The 21,341-nt window shown below is 43.1% G+C and overlaps 1 protein-coding gene across 1 annotated transcript in view; it reads right to left on the bottom strand.

Annotated features, from left to right (window-relative positions):
- The window catches only part of TMPRSS15 (transmembrane serine protease 15), a 149,033-nt gene that overhangs the window by 5,101 nt on the left and 122,591 nt on the right, over positions 1-21,341 (bottom strand). The window contains exons 23-25 of the mRNA XM_037828832.1: positions 4,710-4,891; positions 3,347-3,442; positions 211-350 (exon numbers count right to left, since the gene is read on the bottom strand). Coding sequence (XP_037684760.1) covers positions 211-350; positions 3,347-3,442; positions 4,710-4,891 — 418 coding nt within the window. The remainder of the gene's footprint in view (positions 1-210; positions 351-3,346; positions 3,443-4,709; positions 4,892-21,341) is intronic.

The following is a 21,341-nucleotide window of genomic DNA, read 5'->3' as shown; positions in this document are numbered from 1 at the left end:
TGGTATATTACATTTTGTCAGCTTTAGCAAACTAAAACAGCAAGCATTTTTGTGTGTGTGTGTGTGTGTGTGTGTGTGTGTGTGTGTGTAAAAGTCAAAGTGAAGTTTATGGGAACTTGATTTCTTTACTTCTGAATCATTGGTAAACAATGAAAACATTATATAGGAACGTTTTCTAGAAATGCGATGTGAGCGGTTTTACATATTTACCTGACAAGAATCTATTCCTCCTTCTTCATAGCCTGCACATACCATATTTTCTGTAATGTTATACTCTGGCATCTGTTGTTGGCATTTCTTATTTGACAGGAGAGGAACATCAGCTTCTTGCAATATGTCTGCAGTAGGACCTGTTCAAAATGGATAATGCAGATAACTTGTCAGAAACGATCAACAAGTATCATTGAATGAGCCAGCATCAGTCCTATTTATTCCAACATTTCACTCTCATTATTGAGCACTGTGTGTATATATAAAAGAACTAAATGCTAAACCTTGTGCTTTAAAGTACATAATAATAGCCCATCTGTGAATTTTGTCAAATGGATAACAGGGAAACACTTCTTTCTTCCCTAAGGGCTAGCAGGAATGGTGGATTGGATAGAAGGTCTTTAGGCTTTTTCAGTAATTTTGAACAGTTACAGTATTGCTTGTGGAAAAAAGCCCATCAGCACAAAGAATTTCATTCATAGAAATTAGCAATGGCTCAGAAATTCAGAAGTGCTTTTCATTTGGCACCTGAGTTGGTGCTCCTGTATAATGGCATTCAACTTCTTTGTGGTGCTGTGTGAGCGAGCAGGTGCATGTTGTGCAGCAGACAAAGCTCAGATGAACCATGCCCTGGTCTAAGGGCAATCAGCTTGTCATCCACATCTGCAGGCAAAGAGAAAGGAGGCATTTTTCTAGTGGGAGTGTACTTCCATGCTTTTTAAAAATGACTCATCCACTGGAGGTATGAATGTCTGTGTTTTGAAGTACTAATCCCTAGAGAGATATGAAACTAACTAGTGTCTAGCATCCCATAAAAGATACATGATAAACACTCTAATAATTAGAACCTCCAAGTGGTTCCTTAAGAGGGGCAGAAGGTTGGGGATATGTTAGTCCACCTGAGGGCTAGTGTTGCTGCAAAAATGTCTCTAACTTCATTTCTAGCTAGGGTGAATCCATGTACCAACAAAAAACAAAAAAACAAAAAACACACACACAAAAACACAGAGGAAACAAATGCACGCACGCGCATGTATGTGTGTAATTTAGGTGAAAAGCAGTTATGTACGACCCAGTGACGTGTTTGTAAAAATTCAACAACTGTCTTTCTAGAAAAAAATAAAGCTTCCTGATTAGCATGGTATAAACATTACCACTGTACGTGATTTCAATGTACCAGCATGGCACTCAACAGGGAGTTGGAAAGGAAGGATATATGCACACATGGCTCATGCCAGCTGGTACCAGTGGCTCCAGCAACATTCCACTGGATGACTTTTAAAGTTTGACAATAGACTTTAAGGAAGTGAATCGGAGAGGTTGCAATGAAGAAGCAAAGTCAGCATCTCACTACCATCCCTCCTATGAAGGTCACAGAGGGACTGGTGGACTTTAGTTTTATAATAAAAATCAGAGTCATTTTTGCTGCTTGTCTGTCAATAAAAATCATTTGGTTAGGGAGATAACAAAAACTCTTTGGTAAAAGAAAGTTTAAGAAGTATCCTTATATGAAATATTTAATTGTCAACATGAATTAAGATAATTGAGAACACACACACACACACACACACACACATAGATACAAACACAAACAATTTCAGTAAAGTCATTTTAAGTTTACCGACTGCTTTAATCTAACTAACTAATAGCATCTCGTCTCTTCCTAGACAACATGTTCATGGCTTTCTTAGCTAGTTAATTAGTATGATACACACAAAAAAGAGAGAACTTGGGATTTTATGAAGTTAAGTAGGTGGAAATCATAAAGCATAGTTCCTAAAATTCATTAAAATTGCCGTCACTAATGAGGTATAAACATGTCCTGGCCATTTATTCCTAAATGAAATTGATCTCAGATAAAATTTTCTTTCCTGGCCCCGTACTACTCTTAGATGCTTCCTTATGTCAATCAAATGAATATCTTTGATAACAATAAGTACATGTGAGCCAAACTTACTTAGCTCTCAAAAAAATACCCATTTCCTATGTAATAAAGTGTCTTAAATTTTTGTTAGTAGATAATTTGTCTTTGAAGAGTCTACATTATGGTCATAAAAGGAATTACAGTTTGAAGTCTGATACAGAACATATCTAAGAATCATTTTTCTCTTTAAATTTCAAATTTAATAAATCATGACATTTTTCCAGCAAAGGAAATAAAAGAATATACAGACTTTGACTTTAATATACTTTATGGACAATAGACAAGATGCATTTTCATCAGTATAACGTAATTGCAGTGGAGAGCCTTTGTTACAATCATCAAGCAAACATTTGATTTAGAACTTTCCCCTTTCTCTTATGACAAATAAGTACATTTTAGTTCTGAGAACTGCACCTTTCCACAAGGTTTTGTACATTCGCATCTTAAATAAAACTAGAATTTTTAAATGCCATGTCTATGATTTGTTGAGATTACAGAGGCCGATCCTCCTACTGCTCTATAGAACCTTTCATTTTTGCTTAACTGTTGAGTGGCCAAAACTCTGTTTTAGATGGAGTAACTCCTATTAGGAATTCCTTAGCCAATGAGCCTTGCAGTCATATTTACAGTATAAGAAGCACTAGAATTTTTTTTTTAAATTCATGTTTGATTATTTTTTACATATCTTTTCTATGTTTGGAAACAATCCTATTAATTAATGCTAGTGGGACAATTGTATATTATTTTAAAGTCCTAAATGTAAGATTCATGCCATATCAGATTCTTCTTGTCAGTAGGTAGAACCATAGTGTGTTGAAACTAGAAGGAATTCTCTTCTTGTTTTAGAGAATGTGAATGTGAGGTCTCTCCTTATCAATATAGGTTAATTTTATTGTTTTTGAAAATGTAACAGCTAGAAATTTGGCTTTTCATGAGACTTTATCCATGTGGCTTTACAAAAGATGTTTTTTGTGAACTTATTATAGTTTTAATAGTATCTGGAAAAATTGAAAAACTATAAAAATAAAAATAAAAAATGTAATTAGATTCTACAACACATAAATATAAGCCTGATGGTGCTTTTAGGAGTTATTGCAAAAATCACTTATAGTATAAGAGTTGCAAAAAATATTGAAAGTATTTAGAGGATCATTTAATAGCATACTTTTTTACTAGTAATCTTTTTTTTTTTTTTTGAGTCTGATAATTTACCTTGATAGACCACCTTTCCCCAGCCAGCAATAGAACAAATACTTCCTGGAGGGAAAACCTGATTTTTTTCTGGTAAACAAATAGGTTGTATATAATCTGTAAAAAAAAAAAAAAGAAAAAAGACACATGCATTTCTAACAAGTTTTAAAAAGCAAGTATTTTCAACACTTAATCTAAAAATCCTGTGTTTTGTTTTTCTTGCCTGTACATTTTTTAGATTCAATCTTTGGGTAAAGTGGTATTTCATAGCAGAACTTCTAAGACAATGGATTAAGTACCACTTGGTGACCTTTTAAGTTCCTTCTTATAGTCTCCTAATCACTCTTACAGTGTAAACAATGTCTTGTATCTGGAATTAATCACTTATGTTTGATATTTAAATAATCATGGTACTTAGTGCAAGTTCTGAAAATCTTAGTATAACTATTTTTTAGGATTAATTAAGAGAAAGTTGAGCAAATTTTCTGAGGCTCCTTTGATTTTACCCAATTATCTCCCCATTAAAAAGGCTTTTATATGTTTGTTTTACAGGGCACTTCTGGAAACATTAACACTGGTCACTGACTTAAAGACTTTCTGGAAGAATTTATAAATGTCTTGATGTTTATTTGCTCAGTACTTATTTCATTTAAGAACCAGGGCAGACAAAAGATGAATCAGATATAGTGCTTACCTCCAAGGACAGGACTATACAACTAACTCTAGAAATAGTCTGCAAATGTGGTAACTCATGTGCCTACCAAATTCCATGAGAACACAGAGATGGGAGCATTTCCTCCTAAATGGGCATTGCATAAGCCCTCAGAGTAAAGGCTAGAGGTGGGGAGAGCCTTTCAGGATAGAGTTCACTCCCTCTGGAGATTTCATGCAAATGATCCTGGTTTTGGAGGAATTTCTCCACCTGCCACTCTAACAATATTACTGAATCTCCTTTAAAAACTTCATCCCATGAATAACTTAATGCAAACTCACTTTGTTCTTGGAGCATATGCTCTCTCCCAGTTTATGCCTTACTCTAGACTTTGTGGCAGATGAATCTGCCTTTCTTTTACAACAGAAGCAGAGAGGCCATGCGTAATCACATGACATATTTTCTCTGTGCTGCTCATTTGAGTTTACTATTATCGAGGGCTCTGTGGGTTTTATTCTATGGGTCATCTTTCTAGAAAGTCAAATTTAAACACCTTGATGAAGGTGACTGAATATATTTCTCTCCATTTTCCAATTACATTAAAATTATAATGACTTCTATAACTAATTATTCAACTTTTATGGACTATTACCAGATTGGTACTGATTATATTTCATATACAATTTTAAATTAACTTGGACAGATTCGATAACCAAAAGTGATTTCTTTTACCTGTGTAGTTCACTTTAAATTGAAGGTGCAGCATGGCGATGTCACTGTCCTTTCTCCGTTTATTGTAATGTGGGTTTATGACAATTTGATCTATCAGCCGAGCTGCTATTTGAGGAGAAGTCAGATTTGATGTCATATGCAGGCCTAGGATCGCTTTCCACTTAGATGGCTCTAAATTTCTCCTGAAGATTATAATAAAGAAATATGAGGATCACTCTCCATCAAAGCGGATCATTGCTAGAAATCTTTGTTGTAGGTATTTCAGAATTACATGTTTCCATCTTAAAATGCCCTTGGATTTTTCTGCAAGGTTCTCCTTTAAACATCTTCAATTTTTATTTTTCTGATCACATAATAGGGGAAGCCTTAATTAGGTATTACTCTCGCCATCACTTAAATTGTGTCTTCATCTCTATCTGTAGACGGTTGTTTTCAACCCTGGCAGTACATGAGAATCACATTGAGTGCTTTTAAATAATACTGAAACCTGAACTCCTTCACCCAACTCTAATTTAAACAGTGTAGAATTGAGCACAGGGATTTTTTTAAAAATAATTTTTAAATTAAAACTTCAAGTTTATGCTAATGTATTGCCAGGGTTGACAACCACTGCTTTAGATCACAATTCACTCTAGGGATTGTGCTCTGGTTCAGTTTTCTTCAGACAACTGTAGCCATAGTAGGAGTAATAAAAAGAAGCCTCACATATAGGGGGAGCTAATTCTCATAAAGTTAAGGTAAGCAATAACCTCTTATGATGATAATATAACACATGCAATTGAATATTTTTTCATATGCAATGAATCTGAATAATTTTCATATACAATGTTGCCCATTGATAATGTATTGGTAAAGGATAATATTTGCATTGTAGGACAGATTAAATTGAGTAGTATATTGTAATTTGAAACTGTGCAGGGATTCCTAAGTGTACTATTGGCCTATAACAGCTTCATGCCAAGAAATTACTATTGTACAGCTAGAATTAATCTAATTAAGCTGAACTCACAATGAAGACAAAATTTCAAATGACTGCACATTATTGGCAGAGTTATTGATTCAATTATCAGTTGCAAATGCCTAGCTTAACATGATATTTCAAACGTTAAAATCCAAGTCATGAACAAATACATAAAGGGAATAAAGTTATTTCAATTCTATCTATCTTTTAATCTATCTATTCATCACTTTAGTATGTTACATGAAGGATCGTGTTTGTTCAAGTAGCCATCATCAAGAAGACAATGAATACCAAGCATCCAATAAGCATCCACTGGAAACCAACTAAGTTAAAACTTGAAGAAATGTACCTTACTGTTTTATGGCAATAGAATACCTCCCATTTATTGAGGACCTAGATTGTATATAGTGCAGTGCCACTTACACTGACAGCATCATGTACATGTAATCCTCAACATAATGCTTTGATTTTTACAGATAGAACAAACTAAAAGCTGATTCCTTAAATGGCAGGGCAGAGACTTGAACTGAGACAGTGATTTTGGAGCCAACACTTGCGCCAACATTCTGGGGTATCTCATAGAGCTATGGGCAAGGTTTTATGGGGTGGGGGGTGAACATAAAAGAAGGACTAGGGGGGCAATAGGGAGAGAGAAGCCCTGCCATTGGGTCATCTGGGTTGAGGTAGGGAAGGGTATCTCTGTTCTTAGTGGTTGGTGGCAGCTCTTAAATGACCTAGATGCTGGGTCAGGAGGTGATTATAGTGTTGTAAAGACACTGTTTTTTTCTTGTCAAGATGCTCTGCCATTTCCTTTTTCCACGTTGGAGAAGTCAGGACCACAGCCAGCTTGACACTGATAATTTCAGACATGGTGACCACACCCCACTCCTACTATACCTAGGGACTCCCTGGCTCGCTGTAGCCCATGGGGAGGAGCTGGAATACTATCTCTTCCCTGATGTGCTATCTCTGATCTTCCTTATGTACCAAATGTCTTGGTATATTTTCCTAAAGCTCAGCTGTTCATAGTTTGCACTTGATTACCATGGCTGTTATAACTGAGAGTTAACAGGTCATTACACTTTTCTAAGGTCTATATGTTTTTACACAATATTTATTTATTTACTCAACATTAAAAAATCTTATAATTGCAATACTTTGTGCTTCCTTGTTTGCATTTAATATGATGAATAAAATTGTATAAGAATTGGGCATCTTTCTGAATCTATCATTGACACAGACTTTGACAGTGCACATTAATATCTCCTGAAAACTAGTTAGACATAGGTAATTAAAAGCTTGCCCTCTCAAGAGTTCAAACATTTGACTCATTAAGTGTTATATCTGAGAAAAACAATATTTCTGATAAATTTTATAATTAATTGTATGTATATAAATGATATTAATCTTAATAACTATTACACTTTGCTCTAATGGAGTATAAGCCTATTACAGAGATTCTTTTTTGAAGTTAATAGAATATGTGTAATTATCAAACATGATAGTAGTGTTTCCCTGCGGGATACTGATTACGTGCTTCAACTTAGCGGGCCTGGGCCAGGGGACCGGATCCGCCCCTGGGGAGGGTGGTGGGCACGGGCGGTAGCGCCCTCCACAGCCCCCCGGGCCTGAGAAAGTGGAGACGGATGCAGGCCCCATTTCCTCACCCCAAAGTACAACTGTCAGGAGAGGCTTGCCGGAGAAAACCGCCCCCTTTACCTTGCCCGCCCAGTCCCCGTTACCAGAGCAACTCCCGCCCTCCCCGTTGCCGGAGCAACTCCCGCCCTTTTCAAACGACCTCTGCGCCCTCTCAGAACCAATCCAAGCCTTTAACCTCTACAGCTAGCCCGCACTCTAAACCGCCCTATATAAACGTGTACTCTCCCCTAATAAACGCTCTCGGCTTCATCACCCTCAAAGAAAAGCGTCCCGCCTGTTTCCTCTCGCCGCCCTCCACACCTTGCACGCCACCGCCGGGGACCTGGCCAAGTCCCCCGCCTCGCCTTCGCCTCCGGGAAAGAGTCCCCGCCGCCGGTACCCTCCGAGCAACGCCGAGAGCCGAGGGTTCAGCAACCGGCCGCCCCCCGACGCAGTAGACGCGACCGCAACTGGTGCCCCGTGTGAGGCCTAATCTCCACATGACGGTTTAGCAGGTCACCTGCTCGCCCGGACGCCTCTCCAACTCCCCTTCTCCTCACCTGCAAGGTAAGGGCCGCCTCTCCCTCGCCGCCCCGCGGAGCCGCCTCTCCCTCGCCGCTCCGCACCCGGAGCCGCCTCTCCCTCGCCGCTCCGCGCCCGGGCCGCTCCTCCCTTCCCGAATTAACCCGGCTATTGCCCCCGACTACCTCTCGTCTTCTCTTTCTATGACCCCCATTCCTCCTAACATTCTCCCTCTACCCCTTCATTACCTTGGTGTGGTCCTCTGTGTCTTCGTTTCTCTGTTCGGCGCGGTGTGCCTCGCCGTGGCCGCCCCCCCCGGACTGTTCCTGTTGCCAGGGGGTCCTGCTTTCTGTTCTCGTTGTCTTCTTCGGCCTCGCAGCCGCGGTTTGCCTCAATCTTCTTGCTCGGTGGACGGCCACCCCCTCTTTTCCCCTCCGCTGTGGGTGGTCGTCTGTCCGCGCAGCGGGCGCCTCGGGTTCGCGCTCTGGCGGGTCTTCTGGACGCACGTCGTTGCGGGGTGTCTGTCCGGCAGCTGCGGGTGTGCTGGGACCTCCTGCTGCCCTTTGGCCCACGGCTCACCACTTGCCATTTTTGGGGCCCCGTCACTTATAATCGCCTTGTTAGTCGAGTCTCCAGCGCCGTGGAGCATGGGGGCGGGCGCTTCCCTCCCAGCTTGCTCCCCACCCTAATAACCGTCCGCTCCTGCCTTCAAGGCTCCCTCTCCCCTGATCGAGGCCCCATTAAATCCAAGGAGGCCCTGTCAACTCAATCGGCAAATTCGGACAGTGAGACCAATGCGGACCACGATTCGGACACAGAATCCTTAGTCGAGCAAATTAACAACGCGCTCGAAGTCACCCCCCAAAAACGAAACAATACCGAGTCTCTCCAAAATGGCGAACTTCCTCCTTCTTCTTCCACTGAGGGGAGGAAGTGCTCCAGCGATGACGTCAGCCCTAAGCCGGGCCGGAAACCGCATGCGCTTTACCCCGCCCTTCCACAGGGCGGAGCTAGCCCGCCATCTTATGCCTTAGCTACACCCACTGCGCCGCCATCTTGTGACGCTTGGGGCCTCCCGCTTCCGCCTCCCCCTTCGGCGAGCTCCCCCTCGGAGCCGCTGCCGGCGGCTCCCGCCGCCACTCCTGCCCCGCCGACAAACAACCCCTGGCTGCCTTCTACACCTCAAGGCAACCCTTGGGGCAACGCTGCCCCTGCCCCCACCCCTGTGCCAGGCCCTCTGCAAGCGCGTCCTCCTTTCCCTCGCGCTTTTCGCTGCTTTCCCCTTAATGTTACCCCCACGCCGCAAAAACCGTACGACTGGTATCCCTTTGACTTAGACACTATCAAGCAACTTCGCAGGGCCGTCAAGGAGGACGGATTAGGTAGCCCATACGTTTCCCAATTACTGCAGGATATCGCCATGGACTTTTGCCTCCCCCAAGACTGGGCCTCGCTTGCCCGTACCATACTTAGCCCCGGCCAGTTCGTTGATTGGCGTGCCCACTTCCAGGCAGAAGCAGCTAGGCAGAGCGAGCAAGATGCAGCCACTGGAGCCAATCATAACCCCGAAGCTTACTTGGGCACGGGAGCGTTTATACACGCATCCGCCTATATCAATGCACACGCCACCTTTTGGCCTATCCTTTGGGGAATCGCCTTGCGAGCGTTTGCCAACTGCTCCGCCTGTCGGCCTACTAAATTCACCAAGCTCCTCCAGGAGCCGAGTGAGCCTTTCGCCACCTTTGTCTCTAGGGTTGAAGAAACCTGCGCTCGAAAGGTTAATGATCCCCAGGCCCAACTGGCTCTCGCTTGAGAACTCATTCTCGAGGGAGCCAATCCCCCTTGCAAGCAGGCTATTCTTCCCTTGTGGGAGAAAAGCCTACACGATTGGGTACTTGCCTGCAGCGCCTTTGACCCAGCTGCCGCGTCCCTAGCCCAGGCTGTCTCTGGCGCTGTCACTGCCGCCTTAGCCGCCACCGCCGGTTGCTTCAAGTGCGGGCAGAGCGGCCATTTTGCCCAGGAGTGCCCCAATGCGGAGGTCAACCGCCCGCCTTTCATGCCGCGCAATGGGCGCCCCCCTCCCACTCCTTGCCCGCGCTGTCAGCGTGGCTATCACTGGGCGCGCGATTGCAAAAATAACCCCAAAACCCTCTGCCGCTGCCCTGGTGTCAATCAGCACCAAGGCGCTGAGCAAGCTTTAAACTCCAAGCGGGGCAAGCCTCAGCCCCACCCCTAAGAGGCAGCGTGCCGGCCGGTTCTAATAAAACTCATCACCTCACCGGCAATAAAACGCTTCTCTGGACAGTCCCTATCACTCTGGAAAAGCCTACTCGTAAATTAAGAATAGGGGGGCAATGGTACACGGGCACGCTCGATTCAGGGGCAGAAGTCTCTTGCATGCCCGCTCAGTATGCTACCATGTGCATGGTTCTCGATGGTCCCTCGGTAGTGGGAGCCACTGGTACCTCCACTTCTCTTCAGGCCATGGGACCCATTAAGTGGGAGGATGAATAAGGCCACTCGGGCATCTTCCGCCCATTGTTCCTCCACACCACAGACCAAATTTTATGGGGCCGTGATATCCTCGCCGCCTCTGGGGCAGTGCTTACCACGCAGCCCCCCCAATAATGTGCGCCACTGCTCGTTTAACACCTCCAGCGCCCGTTCCTCTGCAGTGGGATACTGAGGAACCTATATGGGTAGAGCAGTGGCCCCTTCCCACGCACAAATTTGTTGCACTCCAAGCCCTTGTCCAGGAACAATTGGACGCAAGCCACATAGAACCTTCTACTAGTCCCTATAATTCGCCAGTATTTGTTATTCATAAAAAAGCCACAGGGAAATTTAGGCTCCTCCATGATCTGCGGGAGATCAATAAGCATATTCTTCCCATGGGTTCCCCGCAGCCTGCACAACCCCCCTCCTTTTCTTTTAATGCCTCTGAACTGTTTCTTCCCGAAACCTTTCCCCCGCCAATAGCGATTCTGGTAGTTCTAGAAGGGGAGGCCGAGTTGGAGTACGCAGTAACAAAAATCTAGACCAGTATTACATGTGCCCATCCTCAAATCCTGGAAAATCGTACTGCAATTCCCCCAACGAGTACTACTGTGCATCCTGGGGGTGTGAAACATTAGCCACTAATTGGAAGCCTCCTGTTCCTGATCAATACCTTACCTTAAAGTGGGCCCCTACAGGGTGCAAACTCCCTACAGTTAACTGGCTCGGCCAAGAAAGCGAGGGATCCTGCACACATCTTAATCTTACAGTGCAGCTCCCCACTGATCCCTCCTGGTTACTCGGTCGAACTTGGGGCTTCAGAATCTATGAGAAAGGAGCCGACCAAGGATCACTTATTCTCATAAAAAAGGAGGCTGTAAGCCAACCATGCCAAAATACTGCATTAAAAACACCCTCTGGCATAGGTCCCAACCAAGTCCTTAACCCCCTTAATCCACAGCCCTCCAGCCGCACCTCAAGTACAAGCAGCGCATCCGGAAACCGCACCTCAGCTACAAACAGCGCATCGCCAACCCCACCACCCCAACCTTTTCTGCCCCCCTCTCGTTACTCCTCTCCCCTCCTCAGCCTTATCCAAGCAGCCTTCACCTCAGTGAATTCCTCCAACCCCAATCTTACCTCCTCCTGCTGGCTTTGCCTCTGCACCTCCTCCTCCCTGTATGAGCCCGTCGCCTCCAACCTTTCCTTTTCAGAAAATACAGAGAATAGCCCCTCGGAATGCAATTGGAATACCTCTGCCGTCCCCCTAACCTTTCATTCAGTCTCCTTTACAGGACAGTGCATCCGCCCTCGCTCAAGTAACTCTCCCAACCTCACAGCTTGTGCCAACTACTCATCTCCCAGCAGCTCTGCCAAGTTTCTTATTCCCCACAACTCCTCCCAATGGCTCTGCTCCTCTACAGGACTTACCCCCTGCCTTAATGTGCAAACCCTCAATACAACTAATGAAACTTGCCTCCTAATTGTCCTTATCCCTAGGGTCCTATACCACAGCGAGGAAGACTTCTTCCTCTGCCTGGAAAGAACTGCAGCTCCTGACCCTCTGCAAAAGCGAGAGCCCATCACCGCCCTCACGATTGCCTCCCTCCTAGGTCTTGCAGGCGCTGGCACCGGAATCGCTGCGTTAGCCAGTCAAGGTTCCGCCCTAACTCACCTCTGGGCGGCCGTTGACGAGGACATTCGTCACCTACAAAACGCTATTTCCCATCTTAAAAATTCTGTTAACTCCCTCTCTGAGGTCGTGCTCCAAAACCGCCGAGGTCTCGACCTTCTCCTCCTCAAAGAAGGAGGCCTTTGCGCCGCCCTAGGAGAAGAATGCTGTGTATATGCCAATTCCACAGGTCTCGCTGAAGACAGCCTAAAGAAGGTCTGAGAGGGACTAGAACAACGCAAAAGGGACCGTGAAGCCGCCAACTATTGGTCCCACATCTTTGCCCCCATCCTCCCATACCTCCTCCCTCTCCTCGGCCCCCTACTAATGATTATTCTAGCTCTCACCCTAGGGCCCTGTATTATCCGCAGAATTGTCCAACTTGCTAAAAACCAAGCCAATGCTGTCTTCTCATCATTTGTGCAAGTCCAGTATCAACGACTTGCCTCTACTGAAGAAGCTGAGCCTCCGCAGCGTCACCACCCTCGTCCATCCCGCAAGCAGCGAGGCCCCTCTCGAGCGCCCGGGCGCCACACCAACGTCGAGCTCCAGCCTCTCTGAGCAACCGTCAACCCCTTTTCCCCTCCCCGGCCTCCCTTTTCCCTCATCCCTTAGCGGATCTCTCCGGTAAGCTTCTTCCTATAATTAGAAAAGAAGGGGGAAATGCGGGATACTGATTACGTGCTTCAACTTGGCGGGCCTGGGCCAGGGGACCGGATCCGCCCCTGGGGAGGGTGGTGGGCACGGGCGGTAGCGCCCTCCACAGCCCCCCGGGCCTGAGAAAGTGGAGCCGGATGCAGGCCCCATTTCCTCACCCCAAAGTACAACTGTCAGGAGAGGCTTGCCGGAGAAAACCGCCCCCTTTACCTTGCCCACCCACTCACCGTTACCAGAGCAACTCCCGCCCTCCCCGTTGCCGGAGCAACTCCCGCCCTTTTCAAACGACCTCCGCGCCCTCTCAGAACCAATCCAAGCCTTTAACCTCTACAGCTAGCCCGCACTCTAAACCGCCCTATATAAACGTGTACTCTCCCCTAATAAACGCTCTCGGCTTCATCACCCTCAAAGAAAAGCGTCCCGCCTGTTTCCTCTCGCCGCCCTCCACACCTTGCACGCCACCGCCAGGGACCTGGCCAAGTCCCCCGCCTCGCCTTCGCCTCCGGGAAAGAGCCCCCCGCCGCCGGTACCCTCCGAGCAACGCCGAGAGCCGAGGGTTCAGCAACCGGCCGCTCCCCAACGCAGTAGACGCGACCGCATTTCCCAAAATGTATTCTACATATTTTATCTTCAGAAACAATCATATTGGAAGTTCAGAGATAAATATGCAGTATATTTACTATAGATTTAAATCAATGTTAAGTTTAGGCAGTTGAAAGAAAGAGTTGCTAAATTTCCAAGCTCTTCTCTCTTTTGTAAATACTATACTTCATCTGAGAACTAGTAAATATAATTACCAATATGAGGAAGTTTCTAGGTAATACAAAGTTTAGTAATCAGCATTTCCTAGCATTATTTTAAGGTTTTGAGTAGATAAGCAATATCAGAACCATAAAAACTGTGAAAATTAAATAGACATGCTTTGAACTACTGTTCTAATTAAAAACAACTTAAAACAATGTTAATCTCTCTCACACATTCTTAATGACTTTCAAAATTATTAGTCTTGCATGTAAAATAGCCTCTTTTTTCATGTTTTCATTTCTGCAGCGTCTATAACTAGCATCATAAGTAATAAATATCCCTCCAACACAAATCATTTAACTTTCTTTCAAGTCCTGCTCCACAAACCATTCTGTCTAGACATTTAACCTCCCAACCACAAGCCCAATTCAAGCTCAAGCACTGATATTATATCCTGTAGTAATTTCACAGCGTTTCTTCAGTGGAAAAAGTTTGAAAATATAGAAGTTATAGCCAGTGATTCTCAAACTTTATTGTTTATACAAATCACCTGAGGAATTTGTTAAATATTCAGACTCCCAGCTTCCACCATCAGAGATTCTAATGTTGTGCGCTGGTGTGGAACCAAGGAATCTGTAACTTTGTAATCACTATTGGGATGTTTGTTGCACAATGCAAACTCTAGCCTTGTTTTTCTATTCACTCATATCTGAAAGAAGGCAGAAGGAAGCCTTCAGAGAAATCGCTTGAGATGCAAAGAGTGGACTTACTTTTTAAGAATGTCTTGTCTCAAAGCATCTGCATCCTAGCTTAGCAAAGCAGGGAAGAACTTTGGGACAGAGGCAGATGGGGATGAGAGAAAGAGATAACCCCACGGGATAGGCAAGTCCCAATCCAGCAGAGGGTAAAGATGGCAGAAATCAGCCTAGAATGAGTAAAGCATTCGAGGTACCTAGCAGCCTCCTCTTTGGGGAACTTGACCATATTTCTGCTACTTTGCACAAGCAAAATGTTGATCCTAGTGGCAAGGGAAAGAGATGTTCAATTGGGGAGAGCAGAAAGACACATGTTTCTGATCTCTGTAACAGCAAGACTAATGCAGTACTTGGCAGACAATAGGTGCTCCACATACCTGCATGGGATGGAAAAAAAAAAAACCTAATGCTATCTGCACTCTGTGTTGTTCTGTGCTGGTATGTAAATAACTTTGCTGCTCTGAGCATCAGGATGTCCATTTGGAAGTGGGATTCTCGATGAGGTAGAAAGCAAAATGTAAGCTAATTAGGATAGAACAACACAATATGTTAAATGGAAAAAAATCAGTGGAAACTCATAATTCTAAAACTCGTAACTATCATCATTAAAGGTGGCTCAAGAACAACCACAGCATATTTGTTTATTACCAATACTAAATTTCACCCCAGCAAACTGTTTTTGGGTCTTTATTAGTATTTTCTTCTGAATGGAATAAGGATTCCTGGGAGCATGGACAATTCCATTTGTTTGGAAGCAAGTACAAATCAGGATGCCTTTGAAATATTCTGTTATCGCCAGAGAGTAAGAAGGTTTTCAAGAATATCAGGGATAATTCTAAAAGAGAAAAGGAGGTAGATTAAGCATGATAACAGTAGTCAGGTTTTAATAATGTAGGTATCATGTAATAGTCATAGCAACCTATTAATAAAATAAGTTATTTATGAAAGTTCATGAATCCACATGAAAATCAAAAGAGAAGTTAAAAAGTGTGCAAGAGGTAGTTGTAACGTAAAAGGAGGGTGGATAAACAGGCAATGTTCAACTTTTATTCCTTTTCATGAGTAAGAAAGGGCATATATGTGGGTATTTTATTTCTTCCATTAAGTATAAATCTATTTTAATAAAATAGCTATATGTTTACTTGTTAAGGTATAAGTAAAGAGAAGTAAGGACCAGGAACCAGGAGTGAGCCAGAAACCCGCAACATCATTTGACCTAGCTGATTGTTCCTGGAAACTTAAGGAAGCATCTTTGAATGACTTTCTCCACTTGATTTCCATAAGCCCACTCCCCCACACTTTGTGACTTTCCTTTGATCTCATTCCCTATTCCTTATCAGTATTTGTTTCCAGGTCTTTTTCTTCTTATCGAACATCAAATATTAGAGTACTCCAAGGTTCTTTCTCAGGTTTCTTCTCTTCTCCGTCTCTATTCACTCCAAAAAGGATCTAATCCAATCCCATGACTTTAAATACCAGGAATACACTGAACACTCCCATATATTTCAATTCTTCTCCTCTGAGCTCCAGACTCAAACACTCACATGTCATTTGGTCATTACTGCTTGGATGTCAAACAGGAAGTACAAAATTTATATGTAAAAACCAAACCTCTTACTCCCTTTCTAATTTCTTTCTGTCTTCCTCATCTCAGTAAGTGATATCAACACTCACTCTGTTGCTTAAACCAAAACAATACTATATTCTTCTCTTTCCCTTACTCTTTACCTGTAAGCTATTAGTAAAATCAGATAGCTGTAATCCCGAGATCTTACTAATGGGATCCAGCTTCCTTAGCCATGATCCTTGAGTCAGCATTGTCTTTTTCTAACTGGTATCCCTGATTTCAGTTTTGCTCCCTCCCAGCAGTTACACACCCACAGAGCATCCTAATAGATAAATTCACTCCTCTGCTCTCCCAAGTCCTTTTCATCCCATTTTTCCACGGCCTACAAAGTTTTCACCTAAGCATGTTCTGACTGCCTGCATCTCCGGTCTTGTTCCTAGCACTCTGCCAATCACTTCCTTGTTAGAAGCAGCAGTAGGACTTCTCTATATTAGTTTCCTGTGACTGCTGTAAAAAAAAATATCACAAGCTTAGTGGCTTAAAACAACACAGGTTTATTATCTTACAGTTTGGAAGGTCAGAAATTCTAAAATCAAGGTGTCCTTGGGGACACGTTCCTTCTGGAGGATCTAGGGAATAATCTGTTTTCTCGCTGTATTTAGCTCCTAGAGGCCACCCGTGTTCCTTGCCTTGTGTCTCCTTTCTCACATTATTCTGAGCTCTGCTCCCTTAGCATGGCTTCTTCTCTAACTCTGACCCTTTTACCTCCCTCTCTCCCTCATAAGGACCCTTGTGATCACACTGGGTCTAACTGTATAATCCAGGGTAATCTCTCAATCACAAAATCCTTAATTTAATCACATCTGCAAAGTACGTTTTGCCATGTAAGGTGATATGTTCCTATGTCCTAGAGAATAGGACATTATTCTTTGTAACACATAGACCTATGTTATTCCTACCCCAGAGCATCAGAGTTTTCTGTTCCTTCCACAGCAATTTGCATAATTTTCTTCAATTCTTTAAGTCTCCTTCAATTGCCATTTCTTCAGTAAGGCTCTCTCTGACCACCATATCCAAAACAGCCCCTCCTTCTTCCCACCACTCTTTTTCTGATTATACTGTTTTTATGTTTCTTTATTGCTTGTATCACCCTTACTATAAAATAATTATTCAAATGTTTTTCTTCCCTACCCTAAAATGCAGCATTGTTAGGACAAGAACTTTGTTGCAAAATTTAGAACAATGAGGGGGAGAGGGGGGTGGGGCTGAGCAAGACGGCAGCATGGATGGTGGAATTTAGTTAGTCCTCTAGAGCAACTAGTAAATAACCAGGTACAATTAGTAGATAATCTGGAACAACTTTTGGGAGATATCCATGAATGGACACACATTGTACACCAGCCTGGAATGGGTGGAGAGGCTGAGATTGTAGCACAGAATCGTAAGTGAAGCTCTGCAAACCCAGAGCCGAAAGCCCCTCTCCCCTCAGATAGGGCAGGCCATGCTGAAACACTGCTGTGTGGAAAAAAAATAAAACAGGCTACAGGGAAAGTAGTTCAACCAAGCTCCAATTGTGGAGCTATAAGCATGGAGCAGGAAGGGAAGCAGACTCCTTCCAGCAGGGAGGAGGCAGGGCTGATGGGAAAAAAACACATAAAGAAGTAAAAACAGAGACTTTTGGAAATGGCTGAGCTCAGAATACTGGAAGACGGCTGTGTCCCAAGAAAATGGGTACAGAGAACTGGGTATCAGTTCCGGTAGACTGGTGAAACAGAGGCTGGGGACTGGTTCTGAAAAGGGGCTTTTGCTATTTTTCCATTTTTTTTCCTCTCACTCTAGGAAGCCCATTAGAGAAAGCCTCAGGCATCTTCAATTCTGTGTTGACCCAGGCAAGGTGGAGTTAACAGAGAAAGACAAAGGAGGAATTTAAATGGGGTGTATCTTTCCTAAGAAAAGGGGGGTGGGACCTGATCAAGTGGCCACCGTCCCTCAGAGAATTCAGACCCCAGGGCCTGGGGGAAAACAAACAAACAAACAAACAGGAAACAACTTAAGATACACTTCTGACACCCTTGCTCCTCCCCAGGTCAGGGTCCACTGTGAATTGAAGGGATCACACCTCTTTACACCAGTGGGGAGCTGTGGGTTGACAAATGCTCCTGTTGGACTGGATAGGGAAAGTACAGAGCCTAGAAGCCTCACAGGGAAGTCTGTCAATCTTCTAGGACCCATCGTCAGGGAAACCTAATACTGAATACACAGCATCCTCATGAGACCTGAGCCCCTCTGGTAAGGGAAAACCTGATTAGAGCAATCAAGGAAACCAGATGTCTAGACAACAGAAAATGAAAAATCACACTAGGGAAAACAAAGATATGGCCCAGTCAAAAGAACAAACTTACACTTCAACTGAGATATAGGAATTGAAACTACTAATTATTACTCAAACAAATTTCCTAAATCAATTAAAAAATCAATCCAAAAATTAATTCAAACAGTTGAGGCAAGATATAGAAAAAGAGATGAAGGATATAAAGAAGACATTGTGCAAACACAAGGAAGAAATCAAAAGTTTGAAAAAACAATTGACAGAACTTATGAGAATGAAAGCACAACACAAGAGATGAAGGACACAATGGTGATATACAGCAGCAGATTTCAAGAAGAAGAAAAGATTCATGAACTGGAGAACAGGACACCTGAAACCCTACACACAAAAGAACAGATGGGGAAAAGAATGAAGAGATATGAGCGATGTCTCAGGGAACTGAGTGACAACATGAAGTGTGTGAATGCACATGTCTGGGTGTCTTGGAAGGGGAAGAGAAGGGAAAAGGGGCAGAGGCAATAATGGAGGAAATAGTCACTGAAAATTTCCCATCCCTTATGAAAGACATAAAATTACAGATCCAAGAAGCTCAGTGAACTCCAAACAGAATAGATCCAAATAGTCTTACACCAAGACACTTAATAATCAGATTATTAAATGTCAAAGACAAAGAGAGAATTCTGGAAACAGCAAGAGAAAAACAATCCATGACATACAAGGGAAGATCAATAAGACTATATTCAGATCTCTTAGTAGAAACCATGGAGGTGAGAAGGCAGTGGTATGATATATTTAACATACTGAAAGAAAAACCCACCAATCAAGAATTTTATATCTGGCAAAACTATCCTTTAAATATGAGGGAGAGTTTAAAATATTCTCAAACAGATAATGAGAGAGTTTATGAACAAGATACCTGCTCTACAGAAAATACTAAAGGGAGCACTATAGACAGAAAGGAAAAGACAGGAGGGAGAGGTTTGGAGCACAATGTTGGGAGATGGTAGCACAATAATGTAAGTACACTGAACAAAGATGACTGTGAGTATGGTTGAAAGGGAAAGGTTAGGGGCATGTAGGATACCAGAAGGAAAGATAGAAGATAAAGATAAAGACTGGGACTGTATGGCTTAGTGAAACCTAGAGTGGTCAATGATTGTGATAAAATGTACAAATATGTTTTTGCATGAGGGAGAACAAATGAATGTCAACTTTGCAAGGTGTTAAAAAGGGGGAAAAACACAATCAATGCAAACTAGAGTGTGTAGTTAACAGTAACATTGCAATATGCTTTCTTTAATTGTAACAAAGGCAATACACCAAAGCTAAATGCCTATAAGAGAGGGACGTAAAGGAGGGGTATGGGATTCTTGGCATTCTTGTTGTCTGACTTTTAATGGTATTTTATTTTATTTTAACCTTTTCTTTTGTGGTTTTTTGGTTGTCATTTTTTTCTTTCTTTTTATTTTTCTTTTGTCTTTTTTACTTTTTTCACCTGTTCCTCTTTCTTTGTGACTGTATTTTATCATTTTTTACTTTCTTTTTTATCCTTTTTATTATTGTTTTGTTTTAATTCTTTCTCTGAGTAATAAATACATGTAAGTGCTAATTGTGGTGACAAATGCACAACCACATGATGATACTGTAAAGAACTGATTGCACACTGTGGATGATTGTATGGTATTTGAATATATCCCTATAACATTGCAGGGGAAAAATAAACAGAGGGACACAAGTGCTGGAGAGAACTTGGAGGGAGAGATGGATGTATTCACTATTGGTGGGAAAGTAGAATGGTGTAACCTATCTGGAGGACAGTGTGTTGGTTCCACAAGAAGCTAGGTATGTGATTGTCACACGTCCTGCAATCCCACTATGTGGTATATGCTTAGAAGATATGAGAACAGGGACATGAATGGATTTTTGCACACTGGTGTTTATGGCGGCAGTATTCATGATTTGCAATGGATGGAGTTCATTTAGCGGTACATTGACTGATGGACAGAATGGTGAACTGTGGTGTTACATACAATAGAATATTGAGTGGCTACAAGAAGGAATGAAGCTGTGAGACATACAACTAGGTGAATGGATCTTGAGTACAGCATTTGGAGTGAATCATGCCAGAAACGAGAGGACAAACATTATAATGCCTCACTAATATGGACTAATGACAATGTGTAACCTCTGAGAACTGAATCTTAGGGCACACCTTATCAGGGAAATGCTTATTGTAATGTTCTCTAGATTGTAAGCTCTTACAGCAGTCACATCTATTCCTGAGTTGTAATGATTATCTCTAAATCCTGAGATGCTGAGCTTCTTGTTGATAACCTGGTCGATCTCTGGAACTTTGGGTATCTGCGTGACATCCAAGACTTGGAGCTAAAGCTTGACAGCTGTGAATGTCAATGTTACCCCATAAGGCAACTGTTGAAAGAGCTGAAAAAGAATTCAGACTTCATTTAGAGATATGAAAGAAGCAGATATGGTTAGGACTAAGGCAAATCAGGCCCAAGGGTGAAGATGACACTGACCAGGTTTTAAAACTACAACTGTTGTGCAAGACCAAACAAGGAGATGTTTATTTGGTGCAGGATCTATATTTTCTGTAGCACACTAGATAATTTAACCTGTATGATCAGATTGTTTGAACACCATAGATGCATGGAGCTGTGAAAGGGAAGTGGGACTTGATGAGTTCGTACAGGCTGGGGTGAAATCCCGATACATCCCAGAGTAATATGGGCAGAGAGTAAAAGCACCCCCTGAAGAACTGGGGAGAAATGCAGAAATATTGGACATCCCCTCTGGGTTATTGCTGATTTTACCGCAAACACTGAGGACTGCCAATTTAGTGGGCTGAGCCCTTGATCCAGGGGCTCTCCCTTGTGAGGCTACTTGCTGCAAGGAAGAGGCTAAGGCTACTTATAATTGTGCCTAGAAGTCCCCCCCCGCCAGAGAGCCTCTGTTTTATATATGTGGCCCCCTCTCTTTTAAGCCCACTTTTCAGGTGAACTCACCACCCTCCCCACTACGTAGAACATGACACCTAGGGGTGTGAACCCCCTGGAAATGCAGAAAACGACTCCTAGAGATGAGCCTGGACCCAGCACTGTGGGATTGAGAGGATCTTCTTGACCAAAAGGGGGAAGAGAGATGAAACAAAGTAAGGTTCCAGTGGCTGAGAGATTCAAAATGATGTTGGGAAGTCACTCTGGAGGGTATTCTTATGCACTGTATAGATATCACCTTTTAATTTTTAGTGTTTTGGAATGGCTAGAGGGAAAT

This window comes from Choloepus didactylus, chromosome 1 (assembly GCF_015220235.1).
Source record: "Choloepus didactylus isolate mChoDid1 chromosome 1, mChoDid1.pri, whole genome shotgun sequence".
Lineage (NCBI taxonomy): Eukaryota > Metazoa > Chordata > Mammalia > Pilosa > Megalonychidae > Choloepus > Choloepus didactylus.
Note: the sequence above shows the minus strand (reverse complement) of the source record. Positions and strands in the feature narration are given on the sequence as shown.